This window comes from Cherax quadricarinatus, chromosome 84 (genome assembly GCF_038502225.1).
Source record: "Cherax quadricarinatus isolate ZL_2023a chromosome 84, ASM3850222v1, whole genome shotgun sequence".
In the NCBI taxonomy this organism is placed as follows: domain Eukaryota; kingdom Metazoa; phylum Arthropoda; class Malacostraca; order Decapoda; family Parastacidae; genus Cherax; species Cherax quadricarinatus.
The window spans coordinates 6,291,761-6,312,831 of record NC_091375.1 but is presented as its reverse complement, the minus strand read 5'-3'; the positions used below and the strand labels follow the sequence as shown (position 1 = coordinate 6,312,831).

At 41.7% G+C, this 21,071-nt stretch overlaps 1 protein-coding gene across 3 annotated transcripts in view; it reads left to right on the top strand.

Annotated features, from left to right (window-relative positions):
* The window catches only part of LOC128704229 (discoidin domain-containing receptor 2-like), a 160,817-nt gene extending 140,608 nt beyond the window's left edge, over positions 1–20,209 (top strand). For all 3 annotated transcript variants that reach the window (XM_070102980.1, XM_070102979.1, XM_070102981.1), the window contains 3 exons: positions 8,332–8,465; positions 15,543–15,753; positions 16,673–20,209. In XM_070102980.1, coding sequence (XP_069959081.1) covers positions 8,332–8,465; positions 15,543–15,753; positions 16,673–18,375 — 2,048 coding nt within the window. In that variant the 3' untranslated portion in view covers positions 18,376–20,209. The remainder of the gene's footprint in view (positions 1–8,331; positions 8,466–15,542; positions 15,754–16,672) is intronic.
* The last annotated feature ends 862 nt before the right edge of the window (positions 20,210–21,071 follow it).

Here is a 21,071-nt window from a genome sequence, read left to right as displayed (position 1 = left end):
TATGTCACTGATCTCAGATAACGTAGAAATAAAGATTATTATTATTATTATTATTATTATTATTATTATTATTATTATTATTATTATTATTATTATTATTATTATTATTATTATTATTGTAAGAATCAGTTGACCGAATGAAATTGCTGGCCACCAGATGGCTCCAACTTCATCCTGTTCCCTGTTTGTATGTCTCATAGCAATAAAAAGGCTTCCAAATGAGTAGAGGTAGGATCTGTTAGCTTGTAAATAAAGACAGTAAGTCTTAACCTCACCCTTTTTGTAAATAAAGGGGAGAGGAGTTAAGGTTAAGGGGTTAATGGTAAAGATTAAGAAGATAAGGTTAATGGTTAGGACTTGTAGACAAAAGGACAATAGAAGAGAGAAATGGAAAGAAAGATGGAATATACAAGTTAGGTAAAGAGAAAATGAGAAATGGGAATGCTTAGTAAGGTAGAATAATAAGGAAAGGGGAGAACAGAGGACACATGCTAATGGAAGGGCGATGATATGAGTAAAACAGTGACTTGGAGAAAGGGAGGCGAAAGGCGAGGTGATAAATAAGGAATAGGGAGAATAGAATGATTAGAATTAGTAATGAAAGTACCCATGCAACATGTTAACTGATCTGGATAGGTGGCAGGACTGACTGGCTGGACAGATGGCAGGGCTGACTGACTGACTGACTGGATAGATGGCAGGACTGACTGACTGACTGGATAGATGGCAGGACTGACTAACTGAATGGATAGAAGGCAGGACTGACTGGGCAGACGGCAGGACTGACTGGACAGACGGCAGGACTGACTGGATAGACGGCAGGACTGACTGGACAGACGGCAGGACTGACTGGACAGACGGCAGGACTGACTGGATAGACGGCAGGACTGACTGGATAGACGGCAGAACTGACTGGATAAACGGCTGAACTGACTGGACAGACGGCAGGACTGACTGGACAGACGGCAGGACTGACTGGACAGACGGCAGGACTAACTGGATAAACGGCTGGACTGACTGGACAGACGGCAGGACTGACTGGACAGACGACAGGACTGACTGGATAGACGGCAGGACTGACTGGATAGACGACAGGACTGACTGGATAAACGGCTGGGCTGACTGGACAGACGGCAGGACTGACTGGATAAACGGCTGGACTGATAGACGGCAGGACTGACTGGATAAACGGCTGGACTGACTGGATAGACGGCAGGACTGACTGGATAAACGGTTGGACTGACTGGATAAACGGCAGGACTGACTGGATATGTGGTATGAGCGCATTTTGTGTGTGTATATATATATATATATATATATATATATATATATATATATATATATATATATATATATATATATATATATATATATATATATATATATATATATATATATAAATTTCCTTGGTGGGTGGAAGGGTAGCAGTGTGGGTGGCTATCACAAGTGGTGGCAGGGTGGCAGAGGTGGACTGGCAGGGAAAGGAAGAGGAAAAGGTGGGAGTCTGAGAGCATCTCCAGGGAGGGTCATCTTACCTTAATTTATGGATCACAGGGAGTGTAATTCATCCTTACCGCCACTTCACGCCTCGTGCTGGCCTCTCAGGGTGAAGGGAGAGTAGGGAGTGGGTGAGGGAGGAAGGGAGGGAAGTGTTTAAGGGAGGAACTCTCCCTAAAATGTTTCGTTTATTCCGAATTTCTACAGACTAAAAGTCTCACCTTCAAACCCCTTTGCTCACCACAAAAAAAAATCCCAATCCATTAAATTCTTTTATGTTCTTGATTTCTCTGTTCATTAATTGAAACACAAGGATAAAGAAAACCACGATGCAAAGAAAACAAGCAAAGAAGAGTAATTTCTGGCACAGTGGTCTTCAGAAACATCATTCAAAAATAGAGTACGTTATCAGGGCACATTATGTCAGACACACACACTACAGTGGTTCATATACCTGTTACCTGCCTGACATTATCACAGTTTATGTTCCCTCATTGTAATACATCATATATATATATATATATATATATATATATATATATATATATATATATATATATATATATATATATATATATATATATATAATGTGTTGTGCCGAATAGGTAAAATTGGTCTGTTAGCAAGAACTCATTTAAAATTAAGTCCTTTCTAAAATTTTCTCTTATACTTTTAAAGATATTTTTTTTTAATTTATGTTAATGTAAAAATTAATAATTTTGTACCAGAAAACTTTCCTGACCTTATTATAAAAATTTAATTTAGCCTAATCCAAATAAATATATTTTAGATAAGTTTACAATAATTTAATAAACAAGCACAATGAAATATATTTTTTCGTTAGGTTCAGAATTATTTTTGCGAAATTATTGCATACACGAATTTTCACTTGCCTTGTTCGGTAAGAAGAGCGTTGCTATTTAAGCCAAAATCGCAAGTTTTACCTATTCGGCAAGACACATATATAACAGAAACATTAAAGGAGGGATCGAACCATAGTCCTGGTAGTGACAAGTCCAACACTTTGCCACTGAGCTGCGAGGCTTCTAATGGTAAAGATTCCAACACAAATTCTCTATTCGTGCCTCCGCCAGTAGTACTATCTCTGACCCTGACTTCACTCTCTTATCTCCAGCAACCTTCACGGTGTATCTACTCTCACTCATCTCTCTCAAACCATATAGTCCATAAAGTCGATTCACGTCGTAATAAACGACTGTAAATGAATAAACAAAGATGAACGGGAATCGAACCGTGGCTGATACTGGACCTGCTACTACCAGCCCCACGGTTCGATCCCGCCTTCTATTTTTTTCCACAACGCCAGACTCCGTGAGAGCATGAGCGCCCAGCCGAAGCTCGACTGTCACTCCCCCATTCCCTGGAGCACCTAGCTTGTACAAAGTTTTTTGTACAAGCCTAGTTCACTGCATGTGGCGGGATTTGATGAAATAACTTTCTAGAAGCCTGGTACTCCGGGGTATGGAGAGTGACCGTCTAGCGTCGGCTAGGCGCCTATACTTTTCTGGAGACTGACGATGTGTGTAAAGTACTGTGTACTCTGATCCCGAGTTTACAGTTTCGGATCCTGTTGTGTACTAAGAGATAATGTTTATAGTATATATATATATATATATATATATATATATATATATATATATATATATATATGTCGTGCCGAATATGTAAAACTGGTCAATTAGCAAGAACTCATTTAAATTTAAAACCTTTCTAAAATTTTCTCTTATACGTTTAAAAATATATTTTTTTCATTAATGTTGATGTAAAAATTTATAATTTTGCACCAAAAGAATCTTAGAAAACTTACCTAACCTTATTATAACAAGAACAATTTATTTTAGCCTAACCCAACTAAATATATTTTAGATTTGTTTACAATAATTTAATACTAAACAAACACAGTGAAATATATTTTTTTCGTTTGGTTCAGAATGATTTTGGCGAAATTATTGCATACACAAATTTTTGCTTGTCCTATATGGCAAGATGAGCGTTGCTATTTAAGCCAAGATCGCAAGTTCTGCCTATTCGGCACGATATATATATATATATATATATATATATATATATATATATATATATATATATATATATATATATATATATATATATATATATATATATATGGGTTTATATCTGGTAATCTGTGTCTTTGATTCATTCAAAGTACTCTGAAGTCGGCTGGGTTGGAAAATCAAAATTAATTGGCTCTTTGAAGAAGCCTGACATTGCCATGATCACTACTGAAACCAGAAAAGGTCATTTTTCAATTTATTAATATATCTTGGATGACCTTTAAGAGCTGGCTTGGAACATCGGTATTAATTGACTTCTTAAGATCCTGCGCTAAATAAGGTACCAGTATCATTAATCTCCACTACACAACTCGACGTAATTTCACTTCAGAGCATCATTTATCTTCACTACTCAACCCTGGTGAACTCAGCCTTGCTCTGGTAAATACTGAAAGCAAAATAAGCAATGGTTAATTCATTAAGATAATCCCCTAGCCAGACTACTGAGTCAAGTGCAGGTAAAGTCTGTTGTTGCTACTGGAGTGGACCACCAGTCATACTAGGGGAGCTTCAAATTTTGGTTAGATGAATGAGTGAGGGGTTGGATTTGAGTGGGACTTGGACATGAGTTAATGGGATTATCAAAGCTTATTCCTTGGGTAGCATTGAAAATGGGTTGGGCAAATATTTTTGTTAGTTTACCTGGAGTTTACCTGGAGAGAGTTCAGGGGGTCAACGCCCCCGCGGCCCGGTCTGTGACCAGGCCGCCAGTGGGTCTGGGTTTAAGAAGAACTTGCCTAGCATGGGCCAGTAGGCCTGCAGCAGTGTTTCTACTTTTCTTATGTTTTAATATTCTTATATTTTCAGCGCGAGCAAGTCAGTGGTAGCTGCTGGCCGCACTTTTGCGCGAGTCATCATGGATTAGATTTAGGGTTTGCCACCGAAGAGGCTAGTTGATTGTGCACCCCATATCCTGTGGAGGTGTAGTGCAAAAGCATATGGATATGCAAAAGGCCTAGGAACAAGGCCCCAAAGAGTTAACAGGAGTACATCTGGATTTTATCATGGGACAAACACCCATCTTACCATATCTGGATGGTTTTTTGAGATCGCTTCATACTCGACACTGATCTTACCTTTGACGCTTTAGACCAATATTGCCTAATACATTCTCCTGGTCAAATGAGGTGGAGATGATGGGTTCTGTGTACCCTGTTGTTTACATTTACCAAAGCCAACACGGAGGGACTCGTAACTCTGCGAGTTATTTGGGTATTTAGTTTCCCTCTGTTCTGTTCTTTGTCTACTTTGTTTATAGGTATTCCGTATGTCGTGATCATGTTTCCTCAGTTTTGTCGAGCTGAGAATTCCAGTTGTAATCTTTCTTCATAACCTTTATTTCCCAGTTTTAATACTAACCTCTCTTTCTCCCGTCTTGAAGTCTAGACTTGCATGCACAGGAGTCCTGATCAGCAAAAAGCATACAGCTATGAAGGTACCTTCACCAAATTCAACTTCAACAACAAGAACATCAACTGGGACCAGGTAAACTATGTCCTAAATGAGACATGTTGGGAGGATATCTTAAATTACATGGACTCTAACCAGTGTCTTGAAAAGATCAACCTTCTGGTAGCTGAAGTATGTTCAAGGCATATTCCACTAAGAAAAAAGAAGAGAAGAAGTAAACAGGAGAGAGAGACGCTCCCTCTACAGGAGAAGACGAAGAATCACTGAGCTCCTCAAGAATGCTAGATTATCTGAAACATGGAAGGAAGCGCTAACCAGGGAAGTGGAAAATATTGAGCTTAAGTTATAGGACTCATAGAGGATCCAGGAGAGACAAGAGGAGCTAAAAGCAATTAGTGATATTGAAAGAAATTTGAAATATTTCTTTTCATATGCCAAAAACAATGTAAAAACCACTTCTAGTATAGGGCCCTTGCTCAGACAAGACGGATCCTACACAGATGATGACAAAGAAATGAGTGAGATACTGAAATCTCAATATCAGCGAGCCACTAATCAGTCTAAAGATAGACAATCCAAATAATTTTTTCATGAATGAGCTTTGAAACCCTGGCAAAGTATGCCAAATTTCTGACATAACCCTAACTCCACGAGACTTTGAGAAAGCCATCGACGACATGTCCATGCACTCAGTCCCAGGCCCAGACTCGTGGAACTCTGTGTTCATTAAGAACTGCAAGAAACCCCTCTCACGGGCCCTAAGTATGTTATGGAGAAGGATCATAGACTCAGGTAAGATTTTACAGTCACTAAAAAACGGATATAGCCCCACTCCATATAGGTAGCAGCAAAGCAATAGCTAAGAACTATAGACCAATAGCTTTAACATCCTACATCATAAAAATCTTTGAAAGAGTTCTAAGAAGCAGGATTGTAATCCACTTGTCCATCGCGTTAGCCACTGGACCAGCTAGCTACAAATAATAGAAGAGAATCTTACAGCCTGGCCGACACGTCTCCTTCAATCCACTTGGACTACCAACAACTGCACAATCCAGGGCAACATGGGTTCAGAGCAGGTCGCTCCTGCCTCTCACACCTACTGGACTACTATGATATGGTCTTGGATGCACTGGAAAACAAACAGAATGCGGATGTAGTATACACTGATTTAGCAAAAGCCTTTGACAAGTGCGATCATGGTGTAATAGCACACAAAATGCGTGATAAAGGGATAACTGACAAAGTAGGCAGATGGGTCTTCAACTTTGTAACCAATCGAACACAAAGAGTAGTGGTAAGCAGAGTTAAATCGGAAGCTGCCATATTGAAGAGCTCTGTTCCACAAGGCACAGTACTTGCCGCTATCCTATTCCTCATCCTCATATCAGACATAGACAGAGATATAAGCCATAGCACCGTATCATCCTTCGCAGACGATAATAGGATCTACATGAGACTGTCATCCATTGAGGGCACGGCAAAGCTCCAAGAAGATATAAACTAAGTTTTCCAATGGGCAACGGAGAACAATGTGATGTTCAACGAAGACAAATTCCAACTACTCCGTTATGGAAAACTGGAGAAAATAATAACTAGAACTGAATATGCTACAAACTCTGATCACACAATAGAGCGGAAAAGTAATGTGAAGGACCTGGGAGTGGTAATGTCCGAAGACCTCACCTTCAAGGACCACAACAATGCCACTATCACATCTGCTAGGAAACTGATAGGATGGATAATGATAACATTCATTACTAGAGATGCCAAGCCAATGATGATCCTTTTTAAATCACTTGTTCTCTCTAGGCTGGAATACTGCTGTACATTAACATCCCCATTCAAGGCAGGTGAAATTGCAGATCTAGGGAATGTACAGAGAACCTTTACTGCACATATAAGTTCCATCAAACACCTTAACTACTGGGAGCGCCTGGAAGCACTTGACTTGTACTCACTGGAGCACAGGCGAGAGAGATGCATCATAATCTACACCTGGAAGATTCTGGAAGGACTGGTCCCTAATCTGTACATAGAAATCTCTCCCTATGAAAACAAGAGACTTGGCAGGCGATGCAACATATCACCAGTGAAAATTAGGGGCGTCACTGGTACACTAAGAGAAAACACAATAAGTGTCCGGGGCCCAAGACTGTTCAACAGCCTCCCACCAGCCATAAGAGGAATTACCAATAGACCCCTGGTTGTCTTCAACAGGGAGCTGGATAGACACCTAAACACAGTGCCGGATCAGCCGGGCTGTGGTTCGTATATTGGACTGCCTGCGGCCAGCAGTAACAGCCTCGTTAATCAAGCCCTGATCCACCAGGAGGCCTGATCATGGATCCGGCCTTGGGGGGGGGGGTAATCCCCGGAATACCCTCCAGCTAGATTCCTGGTAGATCTACTGGCCCATATAAGGTAGATCTTTATCAGGTCCAAGTAAGGCCCAGCAGGCACCCGGTGTTGTCTGTCTACTGAGAATTTATGTTTATGTTCCTGAAGGCCGGTCTTCATGATGCTAGTATACTCCGTTAACCTTTATTTTCTTATGTGTGTGCTGCTGGCGATAAGTTTGGTGTAATGTTAACTTGTGTGTGTGTGTGTGTGTGTGTGTGTGTATTTCCGTGTATATTAGTTTCGTATATGATTGTATATTTTTAAATGTTATATTTTAGTTTGCTTGTAACACTTATCCCAGTTATTTTGAGAAGAAACAGACAATGTTGATTGAAAAGAAAGTCTGAGACTCGTCTTCCCATCCTAAAAGCTCACTCTGGAGGCTTTGAAAATAAACACGCCTTTCTTGCGCATTCTTTAGCTCGCTGACTTTGATTTTGTCCAGTCAAAACATTAAAAAGGAAACCAGTTGGCGTGAGATTAGTGAAATGTTATGATTCAGACACATGTGCAACAGTTGGGTATCTTTACTGTTGAAATACAGAGGCAGTCAAATACAGATGATGTAGTCAGTTCATCAACCTTGGAGAAATAGCATTTGAGGTGGTCAGTCCCTTAGCCTGGAGAAGAGTTCAGTTCCATGGTCTGGAAGGATATCGTTGCAGACCGTGGAGCTGAATTCTTGTCCAGGCTGAGGGACAGATCACCTCATATGCTATTTCCCCAGGGTTAATGGCTTGATTACATCGTATTCATTTCACTACTGCACCTAGTGCCTCTGTAATTGACAGAAGAAGCCTACTGCATAAGCGGTACGTTTCATCAGTAAAGACACCCAACAACTGCACATGTCATAATCATCAACTTATCAGCATTTTATACCATTTTCAACATTAGTGAAGCGTGTTTATCTTTTATGGGCCAGGATACGAGTGGGTGGGCTGGAAGAACGACTCCCGCCACACACAGATGGTGGAGATTACCTTTGAGTTCGACTCCATCAGGAACTTCTCTGCCGTCCACATCTACGCTAACAACTTCTTCACCAAGGACACCCAGGTAGGTCCTCCTCTGTGTACATCTACGGATTCCGCAAGTGACATCCAGGATAGGCCCTCTGGCTTAATTATCTTCACAAATGGCTTACATCTTCATGTTGACAGCCAGGATACGTTTTTAGGCTTCATTATCATCACAAATGGCCCATATCTTCACAATAACACCAGCGATGAGTCCTCTGTCGTCTTCAACACCTAGGAAGCGTGTGGAGGAAGTTGGTAAAATATCACTATATATGTATATATATATTGATTTATGTATTATTATCACACTGGCCGTTTCCCACCAAGGCAGGGTGACCCGAAAAACAAAGACTTTCATCACCATTCACTCCATCACTGTCTTGCCAGAAAGGTGCTTTACACTACAGTTATAAAACTGCAACATTAACACCCCTCCTTCAGAGTGCAGGCACTGTACTTCCCATCTCCAGGACTCAAGTCCGGCCTGCCGGTTTCCCTGAACCCCTTCATAAATGTTACCATGCTCACACTCCAACAGCACGTCAAGTCCCTAAAACAATTTGTCCCCATTCACTCCTATCTAACACGCTCACGCATGCCTGCCGTAAGTCCAAGCCCCTCGCACACAAAACCTCCTTTGCCCCCCCCTCCTCCCTCCAACCTTTCCCAGCCGACCTCTACCCCGCCTTCCCTCCATTACAGATTTATACACTCTCGAAATCATTCTATTTTGTTCCAACCTCTCTAAATGTCCGAACCACCTCAACAAACCCTCCTCAGCCCTCTGGATAATAGTTTTGGTAATCCCGCACCTCCTAATTTCCAAACTACGAATTCTCTCTCTTTATCTTTCTCTCTCTCTCTCTCTCATATATATATATATATATATATATATATATATATATATATATATATATATATATATATATATATATATATATATATATATATATATATATATATAATGTCGTGCCGAATAAGTAAAGCTGGCCAATTAGCAAGACTTCAATTAATTTTAAGTTCTTTCTAAAATTTTCTCTTATACCCTTAAAGATATATTTTTTTCATTTATGATAATGTAAATATTAATAATTTTGTACCATAAGAACCTTGGAAAACTTTCCTAACCTAATCCAACTAAATATATTTTAGATTAAGTTTACAATTTAATAATAAACATACACCATGCAATATATTTTTTTTCGTTAGGTTCAGAATGATATTTGCGAAATTACTGCATACAAAAATTTTCGATTGCCTTGTTCGGCAAGAAGAGTGTCGCCAAATTTTAGCCAAAATTGGAAGTATTACCTATTCGGCACTACACCTACACACACACACACACCACAAATAGGTGAGTACACAAAATGGTGGAACATGAGAGGGTCGAAGCCGGAGACTGGAAATCCCTATTAGATATAGATTTCTCGAACTGGATTTTGAGCATTGAATCAATTATAAAAAAAAAAAGGCTCCCTGCCTGACACGTTTGATATATTTATGCGATAAAATATATTATTTCGTGGATACGAATAAAAGGGTTGGCGATCGTCCAGAGTTTTTTTTTATATCTCTGCTGGAAGATATCTTCATTGATCGTCGTTTTGGATATGTATTGAAAAGCAGATAAACGAGTGGTTAACTATTTTATTTTCAGAAGTTGTTGACGAGGATGTTGGACATCTGTTGCATTTGCAGATGTTAACATTTGTTGCATTTTAGGGAATACTGTTGAATATTCTGTGAAGATTAAGACACATATGCAACTGTTGGGTATCTTTATTGACGAAACGTTTCGCCTACACAGTAGGCTTCTTCAGTCAGATAAAAAGGGAGTAGTAGTCAGTAGCAGCAGTCAGTTTGAGGTGGTCAGTTTAACCACCTCAAATATTATTTCTCCAAAATTGGACTGATTATATCTTTATTTTATTACTACTGTTCCATTTTTATTTGACTGAAGATGCCTACTGTGTAGGCGAAACGTTTCATCAATAAAGATCCCCCCAGGTGTTTCACACGTGTCTTAATCTTCAACTTGTCGATATTTTACACAATTTTCAATAATATTATTTTGTATATACATTATAACTTAACTTGTAAACAAAGCGTTTGGACTCGTGAACCTGTTATTAAGTTCTACACTGAGAGAGACGTGTCAGAATTAAGATTTGTGCATCTTTTGTGTGTCTATTTTGTGATGTTAACAGTCTGGTTGCTCAGACCCTGATCCACCATGAGGTCTGGTCTCAGATCGAGTCGCGGGGGCGTTGATTTCCGAAACCCTTTCCAGGTAAACTTCAACTAGTGGCTGGCGAAAACGAGGAGGAGTTTGAGGTTGTGAGTCCTTCAGCCTAGAGTCGATGTGCTCAGTCCATTAATCTTGATAAAAATACACCATATGGTAGGTATTTGTTTTGTCAGGAAACAGGACAAGTGTTTCCTGACGCGGGTCTTGGTCATATGATGACCCACAACTGGAGCTTTTGGTTATCTGACCGAAGCCTTCCGCTGGCTTACTGGTCCACCCCCTTAAAAAGTGTTTATTTACAACCACTTATATACTTATAACATATGCACGGAGAAAGAATTTATATACAGCAGACAGGAGAGGTGAAGCAGTGGTAGACGGCGTCACCAGTGGATAAATCTACCAGTGGAAGTAAGCCATGTTAGGTTTGGCAAGCGTTGAAGAATTTCCTCCCTCAAGGGATGTTCCTTGACGCTGGTGAGGGGCTCTTGATCTAGGGAATTGGATCTGTGCCCCAGTTCCCTGAATTAAGCCTGAATACCTTCCACATCCCCCTCACAGGCGCTATATAATCCTACAGCTTTAGCGCTTCCCCCTTGATTATAATGAAGAATTTACAGCATCAAGATCCCACAATGATTTGGCCAGACCTGTGGCCAGACCTGTGGCATTACCAGTAACAAATAGTCCAGGACAGATTGAAACGCGGCTCGATTTACCGTTCCCATTTGACAATAATTTGGGAAAGACGAATAATTGCCCAATTAATCAACAAGGAATTCAGTAATATTAAAATCCCTTGTAAAAACAGTTGAAAAATTTCTGTATGTGGAGATGAGGGGATAAAAAAAACTCTTAAAATTAAAATTTCTGAAAATTAAATGAAAAGCCTGATATGACAGTTTTTTAAATCAATGGGAAAGAAAACAAGTCAAAATAATAATAATAATAATAATAATAATAATAATATTATTATTATTATTATTATTATTATTATTATTATTATTATTATTATTATTATTATTATTATTATCATTTTTATTATTATTATTATTATTATTATTATTATTATTATTATTATTATTATTATTATTATTATTATTATTACTATTATTATTATCATTTTTATTATTATTATTATTATTATTATTATTATTATTATTATTATTATTATTATTAAGGAAATCTATAAGGGTCATACAGAACTTGGAAACTAGGAAGTTATTTTTGATCCAAGGGAAAAGAGAGGTTAGCTGAGATTTTCTTGGATTAAGGACCTTTCACTGGCATCAAGGGAAGGGGGGCTTAGCCCCCTGTTTGGAAGGGGCTTCATGAGAAGCTTAGTGTGTTTTTTGAACTCTGTTTTAAAGTAGGTGCGAGGAATTGTGAAAATAAAACACACACACACACACACACACACACACACACACACACACACACACACACACACACACACACACACACACACACACACACACACACACACACACGTAGGCATTAGTGGGTGAGCACTCTGAACCCGTCTCTCGCCTACGGCTTTCAAACGGGTTTGTCTGTTTAGGGTGTGGTGTTCTGCCTGGCTGCCTTCACTGAGTGGCTGCCTTCACTGAGTGGCTGCCTTCACTGAGTGGCTGCCTTAAGCTAGTGTCTAACTTAAGCTAGTGGCTGCCTTAAGCTAGTGGCCGCCTTAAGCTAGTGTCTGACCTAACCCAGTGACTGACCTAACCCATATATTGATGTAACCCAGTGGCTGCCTTCTCTGAATGAGAAGTCAAATTCCTGCATGTGTGAACTGGCTTTAGTGTAGAATTAGAGACAAGTCAACTCCCTGTAGGTGGGATGGTCTGAGAGTAGGAGTCAAACAGGTCAACTCCCTGTAAGTGAGGTGGGAGAGGTGTAGGTGAGGGACTGACCACCTCTAATTTACTCCTTCAAGGCTAAGGGACTGATTACCCCAAACTTACTTCTTCAAGGCTGAGGGACTGATCACCTCAAACCTACATCTCCACTACTTGTCTCTGGTATCTAGGTTTGGGTGAAGGCTTCAGGCAGGTCAACTCCCTGTAGGTGGGTCCTCATTAGTCCTGACGTGAGCAAACTGTCGACTATGGTAATTAGCCTCTGCTTTCTTCATTTGCATAAATAATTATCTAATCATTATTACCCATGACCGCAAAATGCCCTATAATTGCCTTCCACTTGAAGTTCGTCTCTCTGTCTCTCTGTTTCTGTCTCTGTCTGTCTGTCTCTGTCTCTGTCTCTGTCTCTGTCTCTCTCTCTCTCTCTCTCTCTCTCTCTCTCTCTCTCTCTCTCTCTCTCTCTCTCTCTCTCTCTCTCTCTCTCTCTCTCTCTCTCTCTCTCTCTCTCTCTCTCTCTCTCTCTCTCAGCTTATTTTAAAAGGTATAGAGTATTAATATCTTCAACTGCCCTGAAGTTTCCGGACTGGCCTTTGGGTTCAATCCCCGCCCGATCCGTGGTTTAATAATACTTTTGTTATAGCAGGAATATAATAAAGTAAAGTGTGGGCCATTTGGTCAGTTTCCTTTATTTCTTCAAAGGCCATTTATTGTGTAAAGTTCTTCCATATGCGAGACATTCGGGGCATGAATGATGGAGTAATGCCATTGAGAAGGACGCATCTCCAGAGAGTGATGATAGCTGCCCGTCTTGTGGTGTAAAAATGGTCTCTGTTCACAAGTTGGTGATAAATATTGAGAATATTGGTTTGGTACGTCCATGACCAGGCTTCGCCAGTCCATGACCAGGCCTCGCCAGTCCATGACGAGGCCTCGCCAGTCCATGACCAGGCCTCACCAGTCCATGACCAGGCCTCGCCAGTGCATGACCAGGCTTCGCCAGTCCATGACCAGGCCTCGCCAGTCCATGACCAAGCCTCGCCAGTCCATGACCAGGCCTCGCCAGTCCATGACCAGGCCTCGCCAGTCCATGACCAGGCCTCGCCTGTCCATGACCAGGCTTCGCCAGTCCATGACCAGGCCTCGCCAGTCCATGACCAGGCCTCGCCAGTCCATGACCAGGCTTCGCCAGTGCATGACCAGGCCTCGCCAGTCCATGACCAGGCTCCGCCAATCCATGACCAGGCCTCGCCAGTCCATGACCAGGCCTCGCCAGTCCATGACCAGGCCTCGCCAGTCCATGACCAGGCCTGTGTCTGCTATCCCCACAATCTGTCGACATTACCATACTCGTACCTGTACAATTTGGTGTCCAAACCAAACCCGTTCCCTGATTTGAGTACTTTGTTGCTCGTTATCTACGTGAAGCACTATACCTGGTTGTGTCATTAACCACAAGGAGTGGCGGAGGTTCGATCCTACGTTCACTACCAGCTACACAGCACTACTGCTACCTCAGCCAAATTTTAATCTCTGGCGACGAAAGGTTTGTTGACATGTCAGGTCCAGCCAGGAGGAGGCGAGAAACAAGTCGCCTTTACTGTCTCCCATCTTGTCCAAACATAAAAAAAAATATATATATATTTTTAATTGATTGTGAAAATTCATTAAAATCTATAATTTTAGGCACTTTTACTCTGCTTTTTATATCATATTTAACAATTTACTAAAGTTAGATGTGGACTTCTTATGGAGGCAGGTATATCAAACGGGAGTAGGATGACATTTGTTGTGAGCACACCACAGCCACTATGTCCTGGCATCACGCAACATGCCTAGTGCTGTCAACATGACTCAGGAAATCGTAATGACACGATTGCAAACAAACCATACCACGGGTGGGGTTAGAACCCGCGATCAGAGAGTCTCAAAACTCCAGACCGACGCGTTAGCCACTGGTGCCTATGCTAACCTTCCTATGGTGTAGAAATATACCTAGTTGGATGAATGTAGCTGGCCCAGTGGCTAACGCGACGGTCTGGACTTTTGAGACTCTCTGATCGCGGGTTCTAACCCCACCCGTGGTATGGCTTTTTTTATGCCTAGTGCTACTAGATACATGATGTTTGTAGGATTGCTGGACTAGTGGTTAGAACGTCGTGATTTTTGACTTGCTTCAGATAGTTGACCATGAAGAAAACTTTCGGAACTCTCGCTGTTCAAAAGATACGAAATGCGCCTTGAGTTGTGAGATTTTTTTTCCTTGCAAAAATTCACCGTGTTTGTCTCAGTGTTGCTATTAGTGAATATAAGATCGACCCTCCGTCACATCTTGTGCTAAATGATCCACACGGGTTTAACGCATCATAGAAAATAATTTATAAGTTCTTTCTCCTTAACAGGTATTATACAGTAGATTACATTGTCAGGTGTTCTCCAGTGGATCACATTATCAGGTGTTCTCCAGTAGATCACATTATCAGGTGTTCTCCAGTAGATCACATTGTCAGGTGTTCTCCAGTAGATCACATTGTCAAGTGTCCTCCAGTAGATCACATTATCAGGTGTTCTCCAGTAGATCACATTGTCAGGTGTTCTCCAGTAGATCACATTATCAGGTGTTCTCCAGTAGATCACATTGTCAGGTGTTCTCCAGTAGATCACATTGTCAAGTGTCCTCCAGTAGATCACATTATCAGGTGTTCTCCAGTAGATCACATTGTCAGGTGTTCTCCAGTAGATCACATTATCAGGTGTTCTCCAGTAGATCACATTATCAGGTGTTCTCCAGTAGATCACATTATCAGGTGTTCTCCAGTAGATCACATTGTCAGGTGTTCTCCGTAGATCACATTGTCAGGTGTTCTCCAGTAGATCACATTGTCAGGTGTTCTCCAGTAGATCACATTATCAGGTGTTCTCCAGTAGATCACATTATCAGGTGTTCTCCAGTAGATCACATTGTTCTTCATCATTTATCTACATGACAGGAGTTTTGTCTCTCTGGTAGGTGTTCTCGCGGGCGCGCGTGCTGTTCAGTGTGGGTGGAGAACATTACCACGTGCAGCCAGCGGTGGAGTTCGAGTACGTGGTGGACCGCATCTTCGAGCACGCGCGCAATGTTACCATCAGACTACACAACGCAGCCGCCAAGTTTGTGAAGCTGCAGCTGTACTTCTCCCTCAAGTGGATCCTCATCTCCGAAGTGGCTTTTGATTCGGGTAAGTCCTTATCTTTGAAGTCCCGAAGTCGCCTTTGATTTAAGTAGGATCTTATCTTCGAAGTCGCCTTTGACTCAGGTAAGTTTTTACCTTCGAAGTCGCCTTTGACTCAGGCAAGTTCTTATCTTCGAAGTCGATGAGTAAGACACGTGGATCAGTTGGTATCTTTATTACTGTAACGTTTCAGCTCCATGGAGCTCAACTCTTCTCTAGGCTGCGGTACTGACCACCTCAAATACTATTTTCTCCAAGGTTGATGTAATGATTACATCATATTTACTTCGCTGCTACTCCGGCTGACTCGTTATTTGACTGAAGAAGCCTACTGTGTAGATGTAACTTTTCAAAAATAAAGATTCCCAACTGTTACACATGTCTTACTCATCAACCTGTCGGTATTTTATACCACATCCATCATCTCCAAAGTCGCCACAGACTCAGATCCTCATCTCCAAAAGAGCTGTTGATTTCAGTAAATTCTTATTTCCAAAGTCCTCTTCGACTGAGGCAAGTTATGCTTTGTATGCCACCACCATTTGCTACACTTAGTGTCGCTGGAGCTGCTATTTCTATCACTAGTACGACTAAAACTGGTACTACATTTGTCAGCATTACTCCAATTACTGTTTCTTACGCTTTTTTTATCAATTAAAATTCTTCATTCACTCTAGCTCATTCAAGGCTACTCAACAAATAATTCGCTATAACTATACAATGCTTTGGCAGAGCTTAGTAGGTCATTCATTATCACATACAAATCAGTAATTAGCGCATGTAGTCCAACCATTAACATGTATAGACCACGTTACATTTAAATTTCAGTTGACAAAAGATTTATGAATTAGTCATTGATAAATTTATTCTGATATTAATAAGTAACTCTTTTTAAGCATTAATTGTTTTTTCTTGTATTTTTTAGTGCCCTGTCGTTGTAATATGACGGAGGAAGAAGAGCCAAAGATGGCAGAGACCCTCAGGGAGGTGGGACAGACTTTTGAATCTCGTTCCCACCTGTCTCCAGCCACCCCTGATGACTCCCCGTCGGGGCTGCTCATTGGTGGACTGGTGACGCTGGGGGTGGTGTTCGGGGTGGTGCCTCTAGTGCTCTGTTTCCTCTATTACCGAACCAGGCTTCCCCTCGCAAGTGACAAGCAGGAACCCCCGAACAACGCTGCCGAGAACCGCAAGGTGTCTATGAAGATGAAGGACCTGCACATTAATTTGAGCCTGGCGTCGGTGTCCAACGGGTACTCCAGAGCCAATGGGAAGCTCTACGGCCACGTTGCTATGGACGAAGAAGCTGGGTCATCCTTGTACCAGGAGCCCTATAAAGCTCAGCTCACCTGTAGCCAATACAGCCTCGCGAAATCTGGTGCGTTATCCGACACGATCATCAAGAACCCATTCCCTCCTGAGACTGATGATTCTGTGGACTATGCAGTGCCTGACCTCAACATGACCCCTCCGCCCCCATTTTCAGAGGCCTACTTACCTTCTCTGCCTGCACCATTCAGCCAGCCTGTGAATTCACTAGCCACAATACCCTCACTCAAGGATCCACCTTCTTGCCCACCCCTACCACCCATCCCCCCGCCTCCTGAGGAGCATTATTTAACAGCGTCACAATTATGTCAAGCCTCCAGCATTCAGGGAGTGACAGGCACCGTTATTTACAGCGAAACGCATGTCTCTGATGCCAACTACGAGCGACCAGTGCCAGAGCTGGCCCGCCATCGCCTTCACCCGAAGGAAGTTCTTGGAGGAGGAGCCTTTGGTGTTGTCCAACTGTGTAGAGTCGACGATGTTGGCCGCAATGGCTCACGAATAGTACTGATGAAACAGCTCCATTCCGGAACAAAAGAAGTTTTAAAAAAGGAATTTAGTCAAGAAGCGAGAACGCTGAGTCACATTGATGACCCCAATGTTGCACGTCTGGTGGGCATGGTAACCAGGACGGAGCCTTTGTGTATGTTGATGGAATACCTCATCCATGGAGACCTCTACCAGTTCCTCAGAAGACACTCGTCTGAGGACACAATTCTCGGTGGATCGGGATCGAATCGACCTCTTATAAGTTATGGAAGCCTTATTTACATAGCTATTCAGGTGGCTTCTGGAATGAGGCACTTAGAAGCCATCAAGTTAGTTCACCGTGACTTGGCAACTCGCAACTGCCTAGTTGGAAGCGGTCTCAGTATTAAGATCTCAGACTTTGCCATGAGCCGACCTATGTTTTCCAGCGATTACTATCGGCTGAGCGAAAGCCAGGCTCTCTTGCCCATAAGGTGGATGGCTTGGGAATCTGTCTTACAGGCCCGGTTCTCCACCAAGAGTGACGTGTGGGCGTTCGGAGTGACGCTGTGGGAGATCCTGACGATGGCACGCCAGCATCCCTACGATGAGCTGAGTGATGATGGAGTGCTGGAGAACGTGTCTCACTGCTACCATGGTGACGGATCCGGCATGATGGTGCTGCCTCAGCCTCCTCTTTGTCCCCGGGAGATGTACGACATGATGACTGCTTGTTGGAGACCCAACGACCGCCAGCGTCCCCCCTTCTGGGAGATCCACTTGTTCCTGCAGCGTAAAAACCTGGGTTACACTCTCGACTATATTGAGTGAGGTGTTCCTCCTTATTTAGAGTGCTCGTGCAGTGTAGAAAACTTTGACTTTGGCAACGGCCTTGGGTTATTCAGTGAAAGGATGTTTGTTCCTTATCTTAGGATATCAAGTGCCAAACTACATCATCGACTGCTTTGTGCTATTTAATAAAGAAGCTGAGAAATCCTAGTGTTTTAGTAGGAGAAAAATCTTTTAAGTTACACTATAGAGTGTTTACTCTTAAGATGAGAAGTGATTTGGCATGTAAGTAGAAGCGTAAACTGACAGTACTTACACTCAGGAGACTTTAATTAGTTAAGACTAAATTAAATCACATACTGATGGCAGGTCCCGGCCTGGGGAAGACCAAAGCGTCGGGTTGTTGTTGTGATACTCGTCTGGACAAAGTCCTGACACGGGCCCTAATCTTTCGATGGCTGTTTTTATACACATGACGCCAGGTTCACCACCCAGAGGCATTTATATTGTGATTCTGTTGACTCATATTTTGATACAGAAATGTTTTACCGTGAGATGGAGCTGTGAATCGCCTGTGATACCCTAATAAAGAGTACTACAGCCAAATGTAAAAAGAATAGAATGAAGTTACTCCGTAAAAATGCTACGTAATAATCCTGGTTTAGGAAATTTCGAACCTTGATCTAGATATAAGAACATTAGAAAGGCGAAAATCTACAGCAGTCCTACTGGCCCATACTAGGCAGGACCTTCTCAAATCCAAACCCACTAACAAAAATATTTGCCTATGTGGTTTCACATAAGCCAGGGCGTATGTAACCTACCCGAGAGAGGAAAATCAAGTTACATTAAGCAGAACCCGAAGGAAAATATGAACCTAGGTGGTGCATCATATCACTGCATTCCTCCCACTGATACTGTTACAAAGCTCGAGTATCAGGTGCCAAGCCGTGAAGCAAATGCAGGTGCCATCCAGGGGACGAAAGTTGTAATACTTGTATCCAGCTTTCTGTCAGCTTTATATTTGTAAATATCTGTGCTCCTAAGCTATTTGCTATTTTTTTTCATGTGAGGTATGGACAACAACGTGTGTAGCGACGTCTTACTAGCATTGTTGTGTGATTAACAAGGCTGTAATAGACGTAAGGGAGAAAAATCGACGGTACTTTAAGACGTTAGTTCTGATACCTTATATACAATGATCCTTATATACCTTATACCTTATAAACAATGATCACCGTTGATCATATATATCTTGGTGCAAAACAAGCACAGGGAGAGTTGAATGGTAGCTCTAGGCCTTTCGTGATGCAATCGACACATCAGGAGCTTGCAATGTTGCAGAAATGAGTTAGAGAGCTCAGCAGATTCGCTCAGAGGGTCGCTCTTGCAAGAGCATCCTGAACGAATCTGCCGAAATCTTACTCACTGCTGCAACATTGCAAGCTTCTGATGTGTTGATTGCAACACGAAAGGCCTAGAGCTATCATTCAACTCCCCCTGTGGTTGTTCTGCATCTTGCATCGCTTGATTGCGATTCTTGCATATATCTTGGTATCTTTATCTGATTATCTTAAATCAAGTTCAACAGCAATAATTACTCACTTAAAGGTTAATTTGGTATCATGTACCACTCATCTCAAGGGATACGGATGGGCTTTTGATCCAAAGAGTTACAGGTGCCCTTCCCTTGGACCAAACCTGATTACCTCCCACAACCCTGGCTCTGTGTGGCCCCTGCTGGCTTTGCGCTTCCCGTAATGAACAGCGCTTGCTTGCAAGTAGTCGTGTGTAAATAAAAGGCATTTGTTTTTGCTTTTGTTTTTCTATCTTTTTTGTACTGACGAGAATGGTGATAAATAAACAATAGCAAGAACGTGTGTTTTTCTTTAAATTTTTTTGTAATTTAGGTTTGTATTCACCTTAATCAGCTGTATTTACCTGTAAATTTACAGTGCGTTAACCACTGAGCTGTCAGCATAGTTGCTGAATCCCCTTACATGTGTTGTATAGATTAACTGAGCATTATAGTATCATCCATGTGCTTTATATAGAAGATCCCTTAGGCCTGTGACTGTATGACGTCACGGGATACAGCTTGAGTGTGAGGCGAGCTACCTCGGCCTCAGTCGGCGTATAACATCCAGCTAGGCAGTGACACGGCAGGCTGGGCTCCATCTCCCATTATCACAGTCTGACAATGTATATCGTTACCACCCAACTAGTGTGTCTACCTTCAACCCTCAAATCTCCTTTAAGAACCCCTACGACAGAGCCAGCTGGCCAAGTAGTTATTAACGCACTGGCCTGGACTTTTACCACTCACTCGCCATGAGTTTAAACCCCCACTCGTTCCCTGGTCTATTTACAGTCGTGTTATATTTCATGAACAATATATTCAGCTGTTTTCCTCTATACATGTATGTTCCTATATTCCCACATATACACATGTAGCTACCCAAAATTCTTCCACATATTTATCAGTTATATTTTGCCTACAGAATTCCAATTATTAACTTAAAAATGTGACTAATTTAGCATTGAGATTTACAAACATTTGCGAATGGAGATTATTAATACGGATTTCTTTCATACGGCTGTAGGCACAGTACCCGTATACACCTGCAACTACCGCTATTCACTTATAATCAGCTGTATTTATTGTATTCACCTGTATTCAGATTTATTGGTACTCACTTGAAGTTACCTGTATACGGTAGCAGATCCCTATTTCTCTA